Source organism: Solea senegalensis, linkage group LG10 (assembly GCF_019176455.1).
Source record: "Solea senegalensis isolate Sse05_10M linkage group LG10, IFAPA_SoseM_1, whole genome shotgun sequence".
NCBI classification, from domain to species: domain Eukaryota; kingdom Metazoa; phylum Chordata; class Actinopteri; order Pleuronectiformes; family Soleidae; genus Solea; species Solea senegalensis.
The window spans coordinates 2,278,841-2,296,799 of record NC_058030.1 but is presented as its reverse complement, the minus strand read 5'-3'; the positions used below and the strand labels follow the sequence as shown (position 1 = coordinate 2,296,799).

Here is a 17,959-nt window from a genome sequence, read left to right as displayed (position 1 = left end):
AAATATGACTTTTTATGTAACATTTAATTATGGCTGGGCAATATGGGAAACAGTCTTATCACAAGATACTTTTTTACATCATCTGATATCGATATATATCACGATATAAATCAAATCAATATTTCTGTAAGTCTTTATACAAGATCTATACATATATGTATATATGTATATATATATATATATATATATATATATGTTAGGATATAAAGCTGCTCACAGGTTGTTTCTTCAGACTTCAGAATACACTAATACTAAACTATCTACTGTTTATGATCTGTGTTACCTTTCATTTCAGCCTTTTCAATGTTAAATGAAGGATATCTGCGTGCGTTAGAAACATGGTCAGATTCTGCTATAACACAAATAATTAGTCATCAAGTGCCTTGTTTTTTTTTAAGTATAATTTGGTCTATTCCATGTGCTTTTTAATCCAGTATAATTAATATGATTCTCAACAGCCTTTAAAACCAGGAAGTCATCACAGACCTAAGACGACGTCTCGTAAGGTCTGATAGTTTTGTCTGTTTTTCACGTGAAGCAGGAAACGAGATTACGTGACATAGTTTTATATAATAATTTAATAATTAAATTTACACACTGCAGCTTTAACTTTTTTATTTAATTTATTTTTTTACACACATTACAAGGTATTAGTTCTTTTAATAATAAATTATCAAACATCAATTTGTTTAAGGTTTGATCAGTTTGAACAGATTTTCAACACTATTTGTTTTATTATAACAATATTTACACTGCAGCATGCATTTGTATATGATCTAAATAAGATTTGTCTCCACCTGGTGGACATTTGTTGTTACTGCAGTCACTCAGGTAGAGCGTCATCTTGAAACAGCTCAGCTCCTGCACAGTTTAACAGCTTAAGAAAAGGGAGATAAAGGCCTGTATAAAAACATGAGGACTCCTTCTAATTTAATTTATCTGTGATTAGCTTTTTCCTGCCGTTCACATTCTCACTAACTGGGCTCTTCTTTCCTCCCCGTAGTCAGATTTATAGATTTCTCGGGGTTTTGTTGCCCCCTGCAGAAACTCGGCAGCAACACAATTCCTTTGTCTGGAGTTTTTACAGACAAGGAGGCGACTGGAGAGTAAAGAGCAGATGGCAAGCAGAGCTGAGAGGAGTGACAAGAAATCAAGATGATAGGGATGTGAGGTGAAGGTATAGAGAGAGAGTGAGCAGGTGAGAAGGATGAGATGACATGATGGTGGGAGGAGGAGGAGGAAGAGGGGGTGAGTGCATGATAAGTCCGTGAAGACATCAGTCACAGTGCGAGCACCAGCCTTTTCCCTCTGTGACCTATTTTATCCTCCATCAGCATGCTGAACAAGGGATGAGAAGAGGCTGATGAATAATAGAGGAGAAGAGAAGGGGGATGGATGAGAATGAGGCTGCCCTCCTCTCCTTCGTTGCTCCTCCTTCTCCTTTCACCCCCCCCCCCTTTAAATTTTAACTGAGACAAAAAAAGATGTAATAAATAACTGAGGAGATTTTTTTGGGTGCCCCGCCGCGGTGCTGACGCGAGGCCGCGCTCCGTGGAATCGTCACACGTGCGTCAGCTGTGAATGAGACGGGGACAAAAGTTGTGCACGGAGGAATATTTTGAGGAGTTTGTGCACATTTTGTTGATGGAATACACTCAGTGGCCACTTTATTAGGTACACAGGACCCCTGTGAGGAAGTCTGCGCAGAACTTCAACCTCTTGTGTGTTTGGAGATTGTTTCCTGTGGATCAGTGGTAGAGCTGAAAGGCCTTGGGTTTGATCTCAAATGACATCAAAATAACAATATTTCACATAGTCTCACAATAAAAGTGTTTGTGAATTAAAGGTGACTGTTTCCCTTGTTTTCCAAAACCTTTTACAAGCAGATCTGTTTGTGGTTGTCAGTTTACAGTCAGTGAAGCACAAAGGTCCAAGGCGTCCCCGTGTAATCATTGACCGACCATGCAGACGACTGTGCTCATCGATCGCTTGGAGATGTCACGCGGTGGATGCATGGAGCAGATGGTGAGCAAACACAGGAAGACGCTGGATGAGGTCAGAGGAAAATTTGAACTCGGCACATTTTGCCTTTCACTCAGAGACACTGACCCTCGAGAAGCTCGTTCACGTGTCTCTGTCCTCTGTAGGGTTTTAAACGGTTAATCAAAATTGTTATCAAAATTCAAAACAGTGCCCAAACGTGGTTAAAGCAGAAGTCTTTAACTCTAGCGCCCCCTACAGTTTTGGAGGACATATGTTTTAATGACACCACCATAAACATGCATCCGTTGTCTTATTGCTTTTAATCTAGAAGAAACTTTTCCAAAACACTTCCACTTTACTTAGAAGCAAGAATTCTACTCACTCCTGTCAGGATATTTTACAACAGTTTAGATAAATGAAATGTTATGTTTCGTTTTATTCTTATGAAATAAATACGTAGGGTCCTTTAACTTTATGGCAACAGCAACAGGAAGTAGCCACACTTTACACACGGGTAGATCTGTAGAACATCTGCACTTTAGAGAAAACTGACACTTTGTTTCTTTGCCGTAAACTGAGTAAGAGCAACGTGTCCGTTCACAAAATAACAGTGATAAGTTGCCTTTTGCAGCTTTAGATGTAGTAGGAGTGGTTTATTTCAAACATGCAAACAATATATTATGACAATGATGATAATAATAATAACTTTATTTCTAACACTTTTCATACAAAGATTGCAGCTCAAAGTGCTTCACAATAAAAGGAAAAAAGAAAATATAAAAAGATACAAAAAAAACAGTAAAATACAACACTGAGTGGAATAAAATAGTATATTTTAAAAATATAATATAATATATAATATCTTAATGAAATATACAACAATTAGTATTGATTTAATCCCACCCCTTCTCCATTAACAGCAATTATTAATCTCCCCTCCTCCATTCTTCGTTTCTAAGTTTTGTTACATTTCTGGATTGTGCTGGTAAAAACAATTTATAAATAAAGAAAAAAAAATGCAGTGACAACAGTGAGTCAAAACCCCTCGTCCCTATATCTTGTGAAAATCTATTTTTGTATGTGTTTTTGAACCGTTTTTTCCTTCCTTGTGCACACACAGTTTCACACCACAAACAACAACTTCTCTGTGTAGTACACTGAGGAATTACATCTTTGCCTTAAATTATGGCTGCAAATGATATTATTGCGCTCTGTAATTCGATGAGATTGTACTGAATTTCCTCTCAAATGTGTAAATAATCCCCTCCATGTATTGCTCTTTACCCTCTCTTTACAGCATCTCTAATCATTATCTGTGATCATGTCAGCACAGTCTTATCTCTAATTAATTCTTTCCACACCATGTCATGGATTTGTGACGAACAACACTGATGCGTGTGTGTGTGTGTGTGTGTGTGTGTGTTACTAACTTCTCTGAAGTCTAATCCCTCTGTTGTGGTCACCGACTCTTCCTGCTCACCTGCTTCTCTTGTCCCTGCTCTCTCTCTCTCGACTACCCGTGTGTTTAGGGCCCTATAAACCTTAATCCCCAGCCTCGCAGTGATTTTATTACTTTAATCTGGGCTGGAATTGGCTTAGCTCTCCCAGCCACTGCAAAACGCTAGGACAAGGACAACAACAGCAACAGGGGCAGCTGCAGGGATGAGCTGCACCGGCAGGAAAAGACAAAGCACAGATTAACGTGTCGCCACGATTCAAAGTGTTTATTGTCATAAACACATGAAAGAAAACAAGGTCCCTGTACAATGGAATTCTTTAATGTTTTCCCACCGCCAGTGTCTTTAACAAGTAGAAAGATGTCAATTTAAAGGTAAACAATGGAAAAGATAGGATTAGGATAACTCGGGTGTGAGAGTGAGTTTGTCTGTGATGGACTGTTGACCTTTTACCCTATACCAGCTGGGATTGGCTCCGGCTCCCCCCGCTTCCCTCTTGTGGAGGATAAAGCAGTGAATTATGGGTAAAAAAGTTTAATAATAGTAATAACATTTACATTTAAGAAAAAATTAAAAATATATATATCGATGGTTTGTGAAATTAAGTATCCAAACATTCATTTATTTTCTATTTATTATCTGTCTGTACAGCAGACAGATAATTTCCTCCCACAGTCCAAAAACATGCAGATTGGGGTCAAAGGTTAACTGGACACTCTATTGGTTCCAGCCACCCCACAACCCTCATATGGAGGATAAGTGGAGTTTTGAGTGTTTGTTTTTTGAGTTTCAGAGGTCGAGCAAAGTCAGCTACGGACTTTTCACGGGAGGCAAATTTATTCCCAATAAGGTCATTTGCCCTCTCATCATCCTACTCTTCCTCACATGTGCTTCACACACCGGTATAGTGACATTCGATTAAGATAGAGCGAGTGATCAGCTCCACTCCGACCACATACCCTGGTATACACAGTGGAACAGTATTTCAGATTTAGTAGCACCGGAGGAAGCTCACATACCACCGGTGGTACACGTACCACAGATTAAGAACCATGGTGGTAGTCGACGAGTGAGTGTCTGTGAAGGCAGAGCAACACTGGGCGGGAAGTCAGCTATAGTATGTCACCTAATGTTGGTCATTAAAACCTGGGTTTCCTGCATTTTAAAAGCTACTATTTAATGTGATGGAGGCACCTCATGAAAAATAATGTTGTGCGACAGAAACATACAAAGCAGACTTGCTGTTTATCTACAATAATAACACTAAAAGAATATTTAATTTAATTAATTCACCCAGTATTTGCTTTCCCCTCAGATTCAGTAGCTCTTTTTTTGTTTTTCATGTCTCCGTCTTGACTATCTTGACCCTCCAAGGGGAAACGTGTGTGTGCGGCCCTGCTCTGTAGTCATCGCTAGTGTCAGGCCAACAAGCTGCGCCTGAGGCAAAGGAGCAGAGAGACAAAAAGGCTGAGTGAACGTTAAAAGCTACAGGTGAACGAGGGAGAGAAGAAACTCATCTGAGCAGCTCTGAGTGTGTGTCCCTTTAAGAGCCGGAGTGTGCTATTGAGCAGAGGAGGAGGGGGGGGTGTGTGTGGAGGTTGGTGGTGTTTGGCTGCATTGGAACAGTCCTCTCTAATGAGCAGATTTTCTGTGTGAGAGAGAGAGAGAGAGAGAGAGAGATTGAGTGATCCAGCCATAGGAGGAGAAGAGACTGTAAGACAGCAGCAGGCAGGCTGTGCGTCAGCCACTGCTCCACAGGGAAACATGGAGACAAGCAGGAGATGCTGAAGAGGACAGGACGCACCATAACAGGATCACATAGATGGATGTTATTTCATCAAGCAGGAAACCTGAAGGCAACCCACGCACAGGATAAACCACTTATGGAAGCAGTGGATTAAAGACCTACAGCCAGACTGAGAGAGGGAATAGAAGAGGAGGAGAAACTGATCAATTCAGTTGTTTATTTTCATTGTCTCTCCCTCTGTGTGTGTGTGTGTGTGTGTGTGTGTGTGTGAGCGCATTTGCTGTCAGGAAGAAGTGTGTATGGGTGCGTTTGTGCTGTACGTGTGTGTATAAGGCAGGAGACTGCATTGCTGTTTCTCCAGCAGCACAGGACAGACCAAAAAAAAAAAAGGCAGGCAAGCAAATTTACATGTTTGTTTCTCCCCTTATTTCCCTTTTCTCTATGCATGTGTGTTCCTTCACTGACAAAGTGTGTGTGTGTGTGTGAGAGAGAGGGATGCTGAAGCCTGAAGTGAGCCACACATCTGACTTGAAAGCGGACCCAAAGAAAAAAAAGCCTTTTCTTCCTTAAGAAAAAAGTGATTTTTGTGCGTTTTCCCTCCTCACTCATCATGTCACCGCTCCAGCTCGGGCCTCAGTGCTGAGGGTGGCTCCTATGCTGGTAGCTTGGAGGTTTGAAGGGCTGCCTCCAGGGAGACTTCTTGGCTCTGCACTCCAGAGAGGTGGAGGCATCATCAGGTAGGAGGCGGCAGAGCGAGTGGGCCTGAGCGGAGACGAGAAGAAGAGGAGGAGGAGGTGGAGGAGGAAGAGTTCTGCTGGTGGCAGTGTCGGTGGAGCCGCCTGATGGTTTCGTCCACCACTGAGAGTGGGTAATGGCAGCGGTGGGCCCACTCTCCTCCTCTCTCACCTGCCACAGAGAAGCTGGGAAGTGCTAGCCATAGCCTCAGAGATCCCAGCAGAAGGATGGTGTGAACATCTTGCTTCTTCTTCCCCACCACATCGGGAAACCCCTGACTCTCCCGCTGAGGGGTCAACTTTTCTTACTTACCTTGTTTCTTCTTCTTCTTTAATCCACCTGAAAACAAGGACTGGTTTCTTTTCATTTTCCCCTTCCTCCCTCCTCCTCCTCCACCCCTGACCTCGCCAAACTCTAAATTTGACTCCATGGATTGGTTCTAGCACCAACCTGTCCTCCCCTTTTCTCCCTTTGTTTTCTTTTTCTTTTCTTTTTCTTTTTGTCGAGGCTTCAGGGGAATTGCCAAGACCTGTTTCATGCATGTCCACTGGCGGCAGGTTCAACTTTGACGATGGGGGGTCATACTGCGGCGGGTGGGAGGAGGGCAAGGCGCACGGCCATGGCATCTGCACGGGACCAAAGGGCCAGGGCGAGTACTGCGGGTCCTGGGCCCATGGCTTTGAACTGCTGGGCGTCTACACGTGGCCCAGCGGAAACACCTACCAGGGCACGTGGGCTCAGGGCAAGAGACATGGAGTGGGTGTTGAGAATAAAGGCCGCTGGGTGTACAAGGGCGAGTGGACGCACGGCTTTAAGGGACGCTATGGTCTCCGAGAAAGCACCGGGACGAGCGGGAAGTACGAGGGAACGTGGAACAACGGGCTGCAGGACGGATATGGAACAGAGACGTACTCGGACGGAGGTAAGCGAGAGCCAGATGCATTGTGGGTGTTTGTGTGCGTGTCTGTCAAAGAGTGATATTAAAAGTGACTGACAGATGTCCCCTATATCAAAATGATTGTGCTGTTAGTGGGGAATGATTGACAGTGACAGATTACAGTAGGAGGAGATTGTCTGGAGGTCTTCTCGGGTCATCCTTTCTTCCGCTGCCGCCGGCGCCTTTTCACACACGCGCACGCCATTCATGCAGAGGCAGTGGGTTGCATGAGGACAGGCGTTGGATCTTTCCTGTGTATCTAGAGGCCCTGAATTCAGGCCATGTGGTCTTAAGAGGGTGAATAAAAGGTTAGAGGGACAGAGGAGGACGGCAGCTTGCAAAGACTAAGGCCCAAGAGATGTCCTCACGGTTGGTCCTTGCTGAATTTTTCTTGTATTCCATAAAATATTGTGTGAAATGCACTATAGAGATGAGGCTCCATACGTATGTACCGTATGAGCAACAGGCTGAATTTTCAACAGTTGTTCAACTGTTTAAGGAAAATGGTGGTCACTTTAAAATAATATAGCAGTTAATCTCATCACAATATAACCTGAAAAGACACAATACTGGCTAATCTCGACTGTATATTATATTATATACAGTATATTATCCTTGCATAAGCATTGAAACCTAACTATAATCTTTGGTGTTTTGATACTGAATGAATTGAAGTCCCAGAGACTGAAACCAATGCTTTTGTGCCGGACACCGGGGGGCACCTCTACGTTTTTTATCCAATGGTGCTTTTCCGTTACAGTTCAGATACGGATACAGTTCTCGCGTGGCTTGTCTCGACTCTAGTGTTTTGTTTTGCTTTTTCATTAGCAATAGCACCTGGAACCTGGTGCTTTTCTTGGTACCTGCTCTTGCGAGGTTCCAGATGAGCTGAGCCGATACTGAAATGTGACGTGGACAGACTTCCGGCCACTGATTTGTCCGAGAATGTCGTCGGCAGAAGAGTCATGAGTTCGACTTCCGACACAAGCGAAAATTGCCAAACTGTAGATCAGTTAAAAAGAAAACAACTGCATATCTCCATAAGTCTATGAGAACATGTCTTGACTTATTAAGTCAGTGAACATTTTCCAGAGGAGTTAAATCATGTTAAATGTTATCATGTTATATCCTGTCTTTCTATGTGAGCTCAGGACAGATTTGTATTTGTTGCTCCATGAGGCCAAACACTGAAATCTCGGAGCTAAAAGATGCTGATGCCAAGTAGCAATAATGTTTAGCATGTCTGCACGCTAACATGCTACATTTGCTAATTGACACTAAACACGATTTATAGCTTGTGCTACACTTGGTTCAATACGTTGTATATCTTGGCGTGAGTGAATTGAGAGGGACAGAAATGTCCTTACCACATTACAGTGTGTGGATGAAAGTGACCAACATAAATACAGTCAAAACTAGGGGTAGGAATCACAGGGTACCTCACGATACGGTACGCAATACATGGTCCATGATATCAATCATCGCGATACGATATCTGAAGAAAACAAAAGAGCAGGATTTCTCTATTTATTCACAACACGGAGAACAAAGTGCATAAAGTCTATGTATTGCACGTGGATGGAGCATCTCTTAACGTAGCTTTCTCCACCATTATCCTGCTGTAAACTCCCCTCTTCTTTAGCCAGGTGACTTCCGCCCAAGTTTCCCTTATTCATTTGAGCAGCGCCACCACAAGGTAATTTATAATGTGGCAACCGGCAAGCGAAACTGCCAGGGACAGTTTACTTTAAAGCTCTTTAATTTGTTAATTAAAATATCGATATTTGCCCTGATGTATGGATTATCGCATTGCACCAGGAAGGACGACGATGTATCACCAAATCGATATTTTGACCCACCCCAAGTCAAAACAAGTGTAGTAACAACTGTAAAGGCATGGGTTTTCTTTATTTAAAAAAAAAAAAAAATCCATCCATCCAACAAGATGTACAGTTTCGACTCATGCACATATTTAAGGTTTCAGGACCTTTGCATCTTTTTAACCAGCATGAGATTTGCCCTGAATTTAAAATCAATGTCATCAATGCACTTAGACCAGGGCTCGGTTCAGTCGCCCACACACCATATGGATTCCTGCTTAAAAATAGAAACACACATTCATGCACGCACAAATACACACATACACGCACAAGCGTACAGTATACACACACATGAGATCTGTGTGTGAGGTTTAAACAACAGCTCTGTCAGTAGCACACATGCAATCGGAGCCTTGTTACATAACTCTACGACGAGCAGGTTGTTTTACGATGCTAGTCTGGACCACACACACACACACACACACACACGCAAACTGGAAAATGATTGACCAATTTTTCAGGTATGGAAAACATACGGAAAATGAGAAGATTAAGTTAATCTGGAAATTGATTCTCTTATTCAGTGATAGCTTGTCTGTTAACATGTCCTGGAAAAGTCCTGGAAAATTGGGAACCCTAATAATGCATTCCCTAGCCCCTTACCCTAACCGTAACCATCACAACTAAGGGGCTAACCTTAACCCCTAAAACCAGGTCTTAACCCTGAAAAAAGCCCCTTTAAAGTCATGGGGCCCAAACAAAATGTCCTCACAAAGATAGGTTTGTACGTTTCTTTGGACCTCAAAAAATATAAATAATACACACGCACAGAGTTTGATAACAGACAGACGGAGGAAGAGAAGATGGGAAAGATGGATAGACAGATGTACAGATGGATGGATGGATTTATCAGCTAAATAATGACGAGATAATGGAGAGAGAGATTTCTAGCTGGATGATTATGATGAGAGTTCTCTAATTATATGAAAAAGTGATAAGGAATCCTCCGATGGATGGACGGACGTGTGGTACACAACTGTCACTCTGAAAACATCGGCCTGGTTTTCCATTCATCTCGCTCCGGCAGTACACAGTGCACTTTTTATAGCAACATTAACTTATCCTGATTCTGTATTTATACGAGGTCATAAACGTTCAGGTCAGACTTAAAAAGGATTTTATTAGTGATTGATCGAGGAAAATAATAAACCTTTCACTTCTGTCTTACAACAATAATATCAAACGGTAACGTCACTAATATCAATACCAACCTTCACAAATTTTAATGTTGGACAGAACAAGCAAACATGAAAGCTATGCTAAACACTGTGCTAACAGGTACATTTTATATTCACCAGTTATCTGTTTTTCTCTTTTTTCAGACAGTAGTTTGATTTATTTTAATTTAATTACAATAAGTAAAGCGGCACGATAAGCTAAACCACTACGCGCTTCTTATTGCCCCAAAAACATTTAAGCTAACATTTTAGCTAGCAGGATATTGAGTTTCTGGTCATTCGACAAATGTCAGTTTATTGAAGTGATAATTATTTTTATATGTGACTCCTTAGCTGAAGCATTTTCAAGTTTCTTACTGATTGCTAACACATTTTAGCTCAATTAACTCTAGCTAAGTCGTATATTTTACTTCTGCTCATTTGTTCTCATTGGTTATTATGACAGAATTGTTTTTTTTATCGCCAATAACATTTGACATGTAACATATATATGTACAACATGTATATATATATGTATGTACATATATATGTCTATATATATATATACATATGTGCATATATATATTTTGCGTCATTCATTTTTTTTATTGTGAAGTATACACTGTTGCATATCGAAATAAGCACTTTTACTTTGAAATTCTGCAAAATATCATCAAATATCTTGAAATGGAATATTGTGTTGTAGTTTTAAGGTCATATTACCCTCCCGCTACTGAACAGTTGTTTTTTCCCACTTTTTTCCCCCCTTAACCGGCTCCCTCATGACCAGACTAGGTGCTCAATGACCTCCAGGTCGTTTCAGGTTGACAGCCCTCTGATGACCTCTGATCTTTATTTAACCAGGTAAAAACCCATTGAAATCGGAATCTCTTTTCCAAGGGTGACTTGGCGGAGTTTTCAGATTGGCGTGTTTACGTGACGATCAGGCTTTTATTCCGATTACTTGTGTCCATGTAAACATAGCTAATGAGCGAGTGATCAGAAGAATGGATCCCCCGTTATAACCCATGTACACCCAACGACATTACTGTCACTGCAGCAACGGCAGCAACTCCTGCTGTGAAGTCAGTCATGACAACAGTAGCTTTCCAATGTGACATGTGCAGTAGGTGTGAGTGAATGGTAAGCGGTCATGTGGTGTCTACATTAGCTCTGCCACAGAAGCCATTCAGAGAAGCTCTGCCGCTGAGTCACTTTAGTAACACGCCACATTTCCCACGGTCAGCTCCAAAACTTTCCCCGCTCTCACCTCCAACTACACCTGACGCCTCATCTCCTCCTCGTATCTCTTCACCGCTGTTTTATCTTTTGTTGTTCCTCTCCTAACGTCCCCTCTCTCATCTCCTCTCCTCTCCTCCCACCTCTCTCTCTCTCCTCCCTCGCTTCACTGCATTCAAACGAAGCCGCTCTGTACAGTGTGGGTTTCCATAGCAACGCTCGCCGACATGCAGCAGGTCAGCGTGTCACGGGGGGGACTCAGTGTTCTGCGCCGCTATTGGCTGCCCGGCTGCCTCTGGTGCTCTCTGATTGGCCGGCTTGGCCTTTCCGGGCTAATTATTTACTGAGATGAAGAGCTAAGCTGACTGATTACCGACCACACACACACACACACACACACACGCGGAAGTAATCATGTTAGTGAGAAATAAGGGGAGTCACAAAGGAAGAGAGATTACAACTGTCACTGTTTACAACAGTAGTAACAGCCACAGATGAAGTCAGTGAGTGAATGTTGTGCCTGAGAAGCTTATGTGTCTCACACACACACACACACACACACACACACACATATCTATCCTATAGAAAGACAAAATGTGTTAAGGACAATAAATAATGTGCCAACACTTCTGTCAACAGATGTTTCCCTCACATGAAACCGCCTGACATGACAGCTCGCTCCTGTCCCCCAGCTGTTGGTAAATAGTCAACTACAACAAAAACAACAACATTTTAATCGTCCTTAACATATCTTGCCAGTTCGCTCAAGGCGGCTAATTAATTAATTATTCCAGCTCTGACCATGTTATGTAAGCTGATATAAAACCCCCAACTGCATAAAATGATTACCCACGGTGAGACACTGTGGTCTTTATTTGAAGTGAGAAAATTAATTCAAAAAGCCTCTTCCTTTGCTTGGTGTTTGGGAGAATATGTTTGCCTGTGTAGGAGGAAGCTCTTCAGCTAACGGTGCCACTGTCTTTTCTGTCGTCCTCTGTGTTTCTCTGGATCAGTCAGCCTTACATGGGCTTGGTTATGTACCACAGCAGACTGTTATCACTGTACATGTGACTTTATAAGACAATGAAAATGAAAATGAACTCCCCCGAATCCCTGTATGACACTATTATCCTGTTTTCAAACAGAACTGATGTGATATTCATGTTAAAGCAAGTCTCTCTTCTCTACAGAGCGCCCCCTACAGTTTCGGAGCACATATTTTTTACGACACCACCGTATCCATCATGTGTTTTTCATGCTTCTGTGTTTTTCAATTCTGGTTCTCCACGTGGAGTTACGTGTTTTATCGCGAGACTTTGCAAGAACCTTCTGATTCTGAGAACTCTGAAGATCTTGCAAGGCTGGTTTTCCACTAACAGACAGCAGGGGGCAGTGGAACAAGACAGTTAACCATCTCAATGATGCTGAAGCTGTTAAATTATGGTAAAAAAAAGTGGCCCATACAGGTTAAATTTGGATTGACAATGCGCAGGTTTGTCCGTGGTTACCATGGTGGCCCCACTTGTGTTTGCCCACATGGCCTATCCTCTTCAAGCCGTTGCCCTTGCCCACCCGTGTTTGCTCACTTCAATCCCATGTCCACTCAGTACCCAGGTAGCCTGGAAAGGTTACTAAGTGGGCATAGGATTGAAGTGGGCAAACACAGGTGGGGCCACAATGGAAAACATGGATAAATCCACTTGAGACCCATATTGTCAGCCCAAATAAAACCCTTATGGGACCCACATGGACATGTGCAGGTTTCTTCAGTAACTCTGAAAACCTTGTACTTATTATTTGAGCAGGGCTTTGGTTTCCAAATACCAAATACCTTCCAGCTGGATTACAATTGAATGACGTCTCCCAACATCCGTTATTGCATCTCATGGATGAAGTTGGGCTGTAAACTGGGAGTGGTGGTTGCCCCCCGGTGGCTAATTTGCTATGCAAAGCCATAACATTTTTTTATTGTATTGTGTTTTTTTGTTTTTTGTTTTAAAATCTATTCTCGATGCTCAACGCACACCTGTTCTGCAGAAAATGGCAGAAGAGCTACTGTTTGGCTACTTCTGACTCTCACGGCGTCTCTAACTCTTACGGTGTTGTCACAACCTGCTCTCGACTGGAAACTTGAGGTGTGTGCAGCAGCAAAGGCTGATTTGGAGGTTAATGTTAGGGGTTGGAAATGAAGTAGCTGCACTTTGCACATGTGTAGGAGTTTGAATTTATTAGAAGGATAGCCCCTTCACAGATGTAGCGTCATCATTTTCAGGTAGCCACAGGCAGTGTACGGCGGGTGATGGTAGATCAGTAGTAGAAGGAGTTGTCTTTGAACTGGAGGGTTGTGGGTTTGATTCCCAGTTCCGAGCTAGGTTATATCCTCTTTGCTTTTTCAATCAAAGGAGGAAGTTGTCTTTGACAAGCGGAAAAAACGCCAAAAGCAGAGGAGACTGCGCATGTTTTGTTGCCGCTTTCACGTTAGCTGTGCTCAGAGCAGAGATGCATCGGAGATTCATTTCACACTTCAGTTCGATGTCCGACACTTCGATTGTTTTGGCAGATCGGAAAACAGTTTGTCTTCAAAGCATCTCGAGTGTATTCATATCTGTACGTCTGTAAGTGGTGAGGTGCTAGCAGACAGCAATCCATCACAGAAAAGACATTTTAATTCCAGGTGTAAAGAGGGCCATACATGTGTGAATGGGTGCAAAAACTGTAGTATATACAGTAAATACTGATCAAGAGATTCTCATTAAGTCCCGTGATAAGACGGAGTTGTAGTTTTTAGTTTTACTCTTATTTGATACACCAAAATATTTATATTATTTACAAAAATAGCCAAAAATACAGTGCTAATTGTTGAGCGCTGAGCGGCTCTTGACTGATCAAACTGTCCTGTCCTTCCACTGAAGGCCGTCTGTGTCTCTCAGATTTAGTTTTCATCATAATCTGTGAATATACTAGAGCTCATTCATGTCATATTTTTAAATTGTGATTTTTTTCATTCACAAGCTGCTTCATTAGACATACAGGTCCCCAGATAAAGTGACAGGGCGGACAAGTGGTGTGCTATTTTCTCGCTGTAGCTCATCTACTTCAAGGTTTGACTCGTCGTATGTTCAGAAATGGTCGTCTGTAAACCTTGGTGAGTCACTGCTGTCTTCCTGTCGTCTCATACCAGTCTGGTCATTCTCCTCTGACCTCACGAGGGCATTTTCACCCACAGAACTGCTGCTCACTGGTGGTTTTTCGTTCCATCAACAGCCATGACACATTCAAAGTCCCTTAAATCACCTTTCTCCCTCATCCTGATCCCCAGTTTGAAATTCAGCGGGTCATCTCGACCGTGTCTAAATTCATTCATTTCAACTGGTAGCGCAGTTAAAGTGGCCGGTGAGTGTACACTCATCAGGGGCAGAACATTGGTTACAAAATCTGAAATGATTTTTAGCGGATAAATAAATCCTCAAATCTGAAACTCTCAGATAAAAAAAAGAGCCCAAGCAAAATCTCTTAAACGGATAAAAGTCTCATGCTGTGATTTACGCAGGCAGAGGTTTAGCTTTGAACAGTGTTTTCACTGCAGTTTAGCTCGTGTGTGTGTGTGTGTGTGTGTTAGATGTACTGTCTGTCTGTGTGTGACAACATACCTGTCCTTAACTTCCACTTTTATACTTACTTTACTTTACTGACAGTTTTATCCAGTGAATTCACCGCTGTCTCGTTCTTTCTCTGCTACACAACATAAACCCACTGGCATCTCAGGACTCACGTGACCTCTGTCTTCTATGTTTTTGTCATTCATTAATTTATTTCCCATGAACACACTTCACTCGTACAGGCGAAGAAAGTAACTGTGACTCTCACTGTGCTTTGATGTTTTGTTTTGTTTTTGTTTTTTTTTCAAGGCCACTCCAACAACAACGCACCTCCTCCTCCTCCACAGATACAACAGCTCACTGCAGGGTTTAGCTTACGTAATGGGAGCGGTTTTGGATGTTTGTTTGTGAGGATTTGTGATGCCGTCTGAAACATGAAAACTCTAAAATGACTGACTTTGGAAATCTGCCCTGCATAAAAACCAAACGCACTAATGAGGATGTGCTACCCTGCTGGGTAAAGAGTGGTACTGCAACTCTTATAAAACTCTTTCTTTAAAGGAAATGGATACAAAAATAATGTAATAATATCCTCCTCTCTTACACCAACTGTCCTCATGTCCTCCTTCACAGCATCCATGAACCTTCTCTGTGGTCTTCCTCTTGTCCTCCCATCTTCAACATCATTTCTCCAATATATTAACCGTCCGTCCTCTGCGCGTGACCAAATCGTCTCAAACTTGTCCCCTCTCTCTTACTTTATCTCCAAACCTGAGCTGTCTCTGGATGGAATATGCTCATCTCTAATCCTGTCCGTCGTCGTCACTCCCAACAAAAGTCTCAGCATCTTCAGCTCCACTTGTCTCAAAGTCATACACCGTAGCACTACCGTGTTGTAGACCTCCCCGTCAAACATCAGCCATCTCCTAATCTAACTAATCTGTTATCACAGTTAGATTAGATTGATTCCACTTCTTCCCAATTCACTGATCACTTGGGGAGGTAGACAAGTGACAAACATTCTTAAATGTTCTCTTAAAGTCTTGCATTACCTCTCGACTACCCCTCGGTCATCAAAGGATTGCCGTCTGGTGGCCCCAATACCCCACGCAAGACAATCCAAAATCTTTTCATGTGTCGTTCCACGCTGGTGGAACGACCTACCGAGCACTCTTCCCAGCTCTTCCAAGTGCATCTTCTGTCCTAGCTCCTATCTCCTTGCGCACTTGGATCCACCTCTTACTGCGACTAGTGACGTTCTTTCCAAGACGACCTTGACGTCGCTTATTCCTCCTTTGTAAATCACTTTGGATAAAAGCGTTGGGTGATGTTTTGATCAGGTCACTGTGTCTCTGTGAGGTTTCCACAGTGTAAACTCTCTCTCTCGCCGTGTTGCTGCCTCGCAGTTTCCCTCGTCCAGTCCAGGCCCCGCGTGAATCGAGAGCACTTCCTGTTCGCCTCCAGGCAGAATCGGCGAAATCATTTTGCCCGTGTGAGTCAGGAGGTGAACTGCGCTCGCACATGCAGGCCTGGAGTGGAGTGGAGTGGGGAGACTTTTCACTGTGACAGGTTTATTATGAAAACCAGAAAACTGCGGCAGATTCTTAAAAAAGAAGAAGGAAAAAAAAATAGAGAGCATTTCCTTGAGCTCTCGTGTCGTGCTCTGATGTGACATGTAAAATATGGTGGCGTTTGATGTTTTGAAGGGAAATTAGCAGCAGCAGCCGAGTCTGATTCTCAGACGATATTCTTCAGCACCACGGAGAGCGACAGGCAGACAGTGCACTGCTCCGCTGAATATTTAATCTCATCGAGTGTGTTTAACTTTGGAGGAGGGGACCTGTACTTCCAAGAACACACACACACACAGCTTCTCATTCATTCATTTATTCATTCATTCATTCACTCACTGTTTTCCTCAAGGTTGCAGACAGTTCAGTTCAGTTCTAGTTGAAAAGTGTTAAAAAAGACCTACATATAGATTAGAGAGCAGGACACACGGTGGATTAGCAGTTGAATGTGAGCATGAATGGATGATTGTGCCTCCCCATGACCCTCATGTGGAGGATATAGTTATGTTCAAAAGTGACACACTACAGCTTTAAATACTGCGTTAATCACTATAAACACAGAAATGGGGTCACCAGAGACATGACTTGTAACAAACAGATGAATTTTTTTTTTCACGTCAGCAGAAAAACTCTCACACACAAAACGCGACTGTCTCTCTCCTTCTGTTGTTCTCAGTCTTGGCGGTGGTGTGTGTGTGTGTGTGTGTATTCTTTGATCTGCCTGTCATATGGTCGTACAGCTGCGTACTGACAAGATTACAAAGACCTCTCCAGATGTGCTGAGCAGCTGTCAGTGACCCAGACTCTCTGTGTGTGTTTGTGTGGATCAGAGGCAGCAGATCGTCCTCATGGCGAGATCAGTGTGTGTGTGTGTGTGTGTACCTGGTATTCCTCATGTTGTGGGGACTTAAATCTGTTTACACAGTCACATTATGGGGACTTGTCTTCCTTATGGGGACAAAAAGCAAATCTCCATAAAGTAGATGACTGCATTCTGAGGTGAAGAAATTTTTTAAAATTAGGCTGAGGTTAGGTTTAAGGTTAAGGTTAGGTCAGTAGTAGTTATGGTTAACCCCTAGTACTCACATGGCACAGATCAGTGCTGCAGGTGCACCCTTGGTAAATTGCAGTGGGAATAATACTATACTAACATATGCTAATACTAATAACTCCTTATATGGACATCCTTGGTGTGTGTGTGGGTTTATCGGTAATTGCAATTTTTGGTCTTCTTATGTCAAAGTTAGGATTTATTTTATATTGTACATTTTTTAAAAAAAGAAGCGATAATTGTGCAAAAGTCACAAAATACATTGTTTCACTTTTATTGTGTTTCATAAAGAAAGATCCAAGCGAACTTTGAACTGTAATGTATTTCCAAATTTTACAAATTCAGTCCGATTTAAAAAAAAAAAAATCTTTTAGTTCTTTTTGTGGTGTGTTTATATAGTTGACACTCTATTGTACATGTATTCTCATAGCCTCTGTATACATCTTAACATAGTAATGGAAAAAAAGCAGCCTAAATGCCCTGTGTTTTAAGGGTTAAGGTTAGTGTATGTCTCCAGGAAAGTAATGTAAGTCCTCTAAAGTGATGCATGTGTGTGTACCTGGTGTTCCTTATGTTGTTGAGACCTAAATCTGTTTACACAGT

The 17,959-nt window shown here is 42.3% G+C and overlaps 1 protein-coding gene across 2 annotated transcripts in view; it reads left to right on the top strand.

Annotated features, from left to right (window-relative positions):
* The first annotated feature begins 634 nt into the window (after positions 1 to 634).
* The window catches only part of jph3b (junctophilin 3b), a 42,562-nt gene continuing 25,237 nt past the window's right edge, over positions 635 to 17,959 (top strand). Inside the window, exon 1 of one of the 2 annotated variants that reach the window (XM_044035412.1) lies at positions 635 to 2,025. In XM_044035412.1, the coding sequence (XP_043891347.1) occupies positions 2,010 to 2,025 (16 nt within the window). In that variant the 5' untranslated portion in view covers positions 635 to 2,009. Of the gene's footprint in view, positions 2,026 to 5,029; positions 6,845 to 17,959 lie in introns of those variants that run through there. The other variant, XM_044035411.1, reaches the window with a different exon arrangement.